Below are 6,000 nucleotides of genomic sequence, written 5' to 3'. Positions count from 1 at the left end.
ATATATAAAAATTGCGGGAATATTCATATCAATAATTTATTAAAATGCATATACATATATATTTTGATAAACAATATAATACTATGACATAATTTATGACTAATATTTTGATAATATGATATATGTTTTGTAACTAACAAACTTACTATAAAAATATTAGATCTAATTTATAAATAAAAAATTATATTTAGATGTTATTTCTTATTATAATATATATTAATAATTTATCTTTAATTATCTGAATTATATTCATATTCAATTCATATCCGTACCATATAATTTCCAATCTGTATGTGTATTTAAAAAATTATAAAAATAAGAATACGGTTTGACTACTATCCAATCCGTATCGACCGTTACACCCCTACTAAGCACTTAAGCAGGCACATGCTGACGTGAAAACCATATTTCCTACCGTCCAGAAAAATCCTATTAACTCTCTCCAATTGTTTCCTATCGTCCGATCATATATTTAGTAATCTTAGCACCAAGCAGCCATATTTTAGGCTCCTCTACCCTCCCCATTTCAAGGATTTTCTTCTCTCGTCTCCTCCCGCCGCCACAAAACCCTAAAAGGAGGTCACTCCAGGCAGCACAGCGAGCCAGAAGTACCCCAAAGCAATGGCGGTCGGGTGAGCTTCGATGCCTTTTCCTTCACCAGTCACTTTTTTTTATCATTAAATGCATGTTTTTGACTCTTTAACTGGTAATTTTCAGCAAGAACAAGCGGATCTCGAAGGGTAAGAAGGGCGGGAAGAAGAAGATGTACGCTTTCTCAGACTCATATCTCTTTATATTTGGCACTGATTTGCATACATAAGCTGATTTTGAGTTTGATTTGATTTTGGGTTGGTACAGCGTGGATCCGTTCGCCAAGAAGGATTGGTACGATATCAAGGCTCCGTCAGCTTTTATAAATAAGAACATCGGGAAAACCCTTGTTTCCAGGACCCAGGGTACCAAGGTTAGATTCCTTCCTTTTTCTAATTTCACCTCTCTCTCTCCTTTTACTGTTGTCAGGCTTTTTCTTTTTTTTTTCTGATCCAGGAGCTATACTTTAACCATTTTCCTTGGGTTACAATCTTTGCATTAAGTGAATTAGTTGCTAATTATCACTGCCTACATGTAACGCTGTAGGAAGCTAGTGAATTGCTCCACTGTTTTAGATACATGCTAAAATGAAATAATAAAGCATGAGATAATCTGCTTAATTAAACCTGGTTAGAATTGTTTTTTTTTTTAATTGGGATTGCACACTTATTCGAAATGAGACAGCAACATGCTTGATATCTTGAAGAATAGAAAGAAATATACATGTTAGAGTGGAGATATTGAAAACCTTTACTTTGTGAATCACTTGTTACTCGAGTCTGTTATGTTTAAACTATGTTTGAAACTGAATAAACAAATATGACTAAAGAAATGATGGAGTTGGATGAGATCTTGAACTATAAATGGATTGCATAGCTATTCCTATGAACTTGCATGAGGTTTTGAACCAATTTAGAAATCTGTTTTATTTCAGTTGTTTCTATCTTTATTTTGCAAGATGTATCTGCAGAACAGATGATTGATTTTTGTAGCTAATTTTGTGTTTGATTTACTACTTGTGTTAAAATTTGTTCTCCCATTTGTTTTCAGATTGCATCTGAGGGACTGAAGCACAGGGTTTTCGAGGTGTGCTTGGCTGATCTGCAGAATGACGAGGACCAGTCCTTCCGGAAGATTCGGCTTCGAGCTGAGGATGTGCAAGGCAAGAACGTTCTCACCAATTTCTGGGTAATTATTCCTTCCATTCATCTCTCAGCTACCCATTTCATTTTTTTCTTCCTTCTAAATTTGAACTTGAATGTAGGAAATTGTTGAGCAATCAGCTCACTATTTATTTAAGGGGAGTGCTGAATGACAGTTTGGGTCAGGGGTGGATTGGAAAATAGAGATTGGAGAGGGGGGGGGGTGGGGGGCGCTGAAAAATCAAATGTAGTTTAATTTCATTTTATAAGGGGGCCTAATAGGAATTAATGCATTTACAAATTTTAATGGATCAGATTTTAATTTTTCAATTTATAGGAGGGGCTTAGCACCCTTTCCCCACCACACTATGTTTTGCCCCTGGTTTGGATACTTCTCAACAAATTAGAGGTGTTTGGTAGATGTTTTGATGTGTTCCGAACATTTTGAGATTATATCAACTGTTTTAATGCATACATGAGATATTCTTGTACTGCAATGGATGATATCACAAGACATTAGGGAGTTTTTGTGCTTATTTGTGCTGGATGTTCTTGTGGTTTATTATGAGTTTTTCATGTTGTCTTTCTTCAGGGAATGGATTTCACTACTGATAAGCTTAGGTCTTTGGTGAGGAAATGGCAAACCTTGATTGAGGCACATGTTGACGTGAAAACCACCGACAACTACACCCTGCGCATGTTCTGCATTGGCTTCACCAGGAGGAGGTCCAATCAGGTCAAGCGCACTTGCTACGCCCAGAGCAGCCAAATTAGACAGGTGAATTATTTATTATTAGTTTGCATTTCGTTGGGATCTGGCATTTTGTTAATTGTACTTTGTATGCATGGTTGTTGTAGCAAACAAAAAATATGACTGTTGCAAAGCAAAACATGGTATAATGGTGTCTGTAGAAGACCTTCATAGTCTTGGTTGGAGATGTTGGGTCTATAAAATAACTAGGAGAATATGAGAAATTAGTACAACCAGAAAGAAATAGATAAGCAACCCTTTACAACAGAAATTTGAGTCCGCATGTAGGTAATAACTCTTGAAATTTGAGTCCGCATCCAAACATGTAATGCACGGGGGCCTTTAAGATTTGTGATAGTATATAATGAACAGACCGGATTTAAACTAACTAAAAAATTCTGTTACCTCAAGTGGTATGAATTCATGATATTCAGCGTTGTTAATACGAGGTGCTTCCTTTTCTATTATTTAGATTCGCCGGAAGATGAGGGAAATTATGGTGAACCAAGCTTCATCGTGCGACTTGAAGGATCTGGTAGCGAAATTCATCCCTGAATCCATCGGGAAGGAGATTGAGAAGTCAACCTCCAGCATCTTCCCCCTTCAAAATGTCTTCATTCGCAAGGTGAAGATCCTCAAGGCACCCAAGTTTGACTTGGGTAAACTCATGGAGGTAATAACTCTTTATCTTTGGTTTTAGTTTTATTTGCTACTGTCGTCTGAGCTTTAAGTAATTTAAATTATGCTTTGATTTGTTGTATGAAGGTTCATGGTGACTACACTAAGGAGGATGTCGGCGTGAAGCTCGATAGGCCGGCGGAAGATGTCCCAATGGAAGAAACTGAGGTTGTTGGAGCTTAAGCTTCAATGGCTCTTATGTTCTAGTAGTTTCTTCTTTAATTATGATGAGTTTTTGTTGAGGTCGGTATATGAACATTGAAAGTTTTGTTTCTCTTGATATTTTTAGTTTGTTGTCATGTGCCAAATTACTTGAGAGCATTTTCTCATCTTATTGGATGTGTTTGTTTCTAGTTGCTATGACAATACTTGTGGGTACTGTGTTTTGAGGTGTTTTTGGTACTTGCGATGCAGGATCAGATCAGCTGATATTTTTCGAGGTGCTAGTTTTATGTGCTGCTATTTTTTTATTTTTTTATTAATTTTATCAATCCTCTAGTCCCTGATCTTGTCAGTTTTCTTCAAATGGTTTTGTTGGTGGTCGGTTTGGGTTCCTGATAAGAAAGCATAGAAAGGTATCTGAGGTGCGTAGTACCAATGTTTGCTATCAATGCTTGATAGCCCTGATCGAAGATTCTAAGTAATTGGTATTCATAATTCATAACGCTAGAATACTTTTGTCCAATAACTCGACAATAGAACATGCGTAATTTATTCTATTTTCAAAAACCCTTCTGCATGTTTGCCAATCGTTATCAGTGTACACGCTATATTTACCATCACAATCACAGCCATATGACTATATGAGAAATATATTTATCAGTTTACACACTACATTTAAATTCTATTGTTCAATATCACAAGTGCAACAACGAATAGATCAATTGCAACAGTTATAGATATTATGTGTAAATATCCGAAGGGCAAATTTCTTCACCATCATATGTTGTTCATGAGCGAATTAGATTCATGAGCTAAGAAAGAATTATTCAAGAAAAATGATTGAAGAAAATGAACAACAGATTGTTAATTCATAAATGGTATTATGCGTTTTGATATTTAGATTTACTATTGGAGAAATATTTGCAAGATGTTAATTATTTGCTGCAATTGATTAGTGTTTTTATCTTGTACGGCTAAAAAACTTTTTTAGGGTTATATATAGTCCAAAGTTCAGAGGTGGAAGCAGATTTTTCAGGGATAGAAAAACAAAATTACAACAAAAACTATATATCTTTTAAATGAAACAAAATATCTTTATCTTCAGCTCAGCAATTTTTCATCAGTTGCGCAAGAATAATACAAATCAGGCCTGAAGCCTAGTACAAGAGTCTATGTTAATCAACGGATAGAATTTACAAATTACTCCGTTAATCTTTGTGCGGAAGCGGAAGTAGATCTTACGAGCGTAGCAGTATCATTGGTTCTGCAAAAAATCACAAGCCGAAGCTGGAAACCTTACGTTTTCCACGACCTAAAACCTTCAAACATTAACATAGTATTTCTGGTGCTCTCTATCTTTTCTCTCTTTCTTGGTAGTTACTGTTTTTGTTCTTAGATTTAGAGAAGAGACAGAATGATAGGGTTTATATAAAAACTAATGCATTTTTTCATAAAGAGTCTGCATCGATCTCTTCATAACGGATCAGGTTTTGGATTCGGATTTTTCATAACGGGCATACCAATTAATAAATCCAACAGTCTACAGATTAGTTTATGAAGGGATAAGCAAATATACAAAAGACATCGCTTCTATTACGTTGGTGGTGGCGGTTATACCAGGAAGAGGAGTCACTTTGAAAATTATGGGCCTCACGACTAAGAGGAGGAGTGGGAGTGCAAGAGGGGCTGGGTGTTTGGCTTAGACAGGGTTCTTTCTTTTGGAATCAGCTACTTAAACTACAACCAATTTTCAGATGGAGTACCTCATGGTCAATAGGTGATGGATGCTCTATCTCATACCATCAGTGGAGACATCTTTCCATCTTTTTTTCGGATGTCCTTATGCAAAATTGGTGTGGAATTTAACCAGTGCACAGCTAGCTAGGATTCCAAATGGTGGTAAATGGAAATAGTGTTAAGCAGATAACCCAGACATCATGGGCACGAATCAGAACCATAAACAAGTATGTACGTAGAAAAACCTTGGATGAGTTGGTATATATGTGTAATTTGGAAGTTTTCCGAGGTGCGACAACCAATCCATCAAGGCTAGTAGAAATGATAATGTCTGAAGTCGGACTTTGGATCAAGCACTATACTGCTGTTTAGGTTAGTAGAAATAATATTGATCAGTGAACTTGAACTTCTCTGGCAGCTTCTGCCATGACCCTTTCAACAAAAAGAAGGGATAAGCAAACTGAGTCCAATGTTACATACTTACATATGCAAGCACAATACTTTATTTTTCAGAATTCAGAAATAGACACTGCAAGTTATAATGTGATAAATATTATGTATAATATCCCAAGTGCTACTTTTTTTGTTCTTATGTTGTTCAGCCCACCAAAGGTACACTTATTAAAAGAGTTATGCATGAGATATTCATAGGGGTGAAAACGGTATGCATAATATCCGATCCGTATTTGTTTCATATTTGAAAAATTAGATGTGGATATTTGATATCCGAATATCTGTGTGAACATGGATAATGATATGATTTTACGTTTCAATGTATCCGTAAATATATATTATGAAAAAAATATTGTTATTCACCATTAAAAATAGATAAATATTATGAACTTTGATATTTTTTAATATTATTTTAATAAATATCCGATCCGATCTGTATCCGTATCCGAAAAATTAAAAAAAAATATGGATATGGTTTTACCACTA

At 35.4% G+C, this 6,000-nt stretch overlaps 1 protein-coding gene and 1 long non-coding RNA gene across 2 annotated transcripts; both read left to right on the top strand.

The window, feature by feature from the left end:
* Nucleotides 1-419: 419 nt before the first annotated feature.
* LOC144567869 (small ribosomal subunit protein eS1) lies at nucleotides 420-3,528 on the top strand. The gene is made up of 7 exons (XM_078318077.1): nucleotides 420-632; nucleotides 718-765; nucleotides 859-964; nucleotides 1,642-1,779; nucleotides 2,326-2,511; nucleotides 2,957-3,157; nucleotides 3,250-3,528. Exons 1-7 carry the CDS (start codon nucleotides 622-624, stop codon nucleotides 3,343-3,345), a joined length of 786 nt encoding a protein of 261 aa, XP_078174203.1. The 5' UTR covers nucleotides 420-621; the 3' UTR covers nucleotides 3,346-3,528.
* A 56-nt stretch (nucleotides 3,529-3,584) lies between these two features.
* On the top strand, nucleotides 3,585-3,891 carry LOC144567870 (uncharacterized). Its single transcript, XR_013515525.1, has 2 exons — nucleotides 3,585-3,706; nucleotides 3,755-3,891. It is a non-coding gene; the product is annotated as an uncharacterized LOC144567870 (long non-coding RNA).
* The last annotated feature ends 2,109 nt before the right edge of the window (nucleotides 3,892-6,000 follow it).

Source organism: Carex rostrata, chromosome 16 (assembly GCF_964058835.1).
Source record: "Carex rostrata chromosome 16, lpCarRost1.2, whole genome shotgun sequence".
Classification (NCBI taxonomy): Eukaryota; Viridiplantae; Streptophyta; class Magnoliopsida; order Poales; family Cyperaceae; genus Carex; species Carex rostrata.
Note: the sequence above shows the minus strand (reverse complement) of the source record. Positions and strands in the feature narration are given on the sequence as shown.

What these genes read in the sequence shown, in the direction of transcription:
- LOC144567869 (XM_078318077.1), top strand. An exon ending in ACGTTCTCACCAATTTCTGG is followed by an intron (nt 1,780 to 2,325) that starts GTAATTATTCCT and finishes GTCTTTCTTCAG; the next exon opens with GGAATGGATTTCACTACTGA. An exon ending in AGAGCAGCCAAATTAGACAG is followed by an intron (nt 2,512 to 2,956) that starts GTGAATTATTTA and finishes TCTATTATTTAG; the next exon opens with ATTCGCCGGAAGATGAGGGA.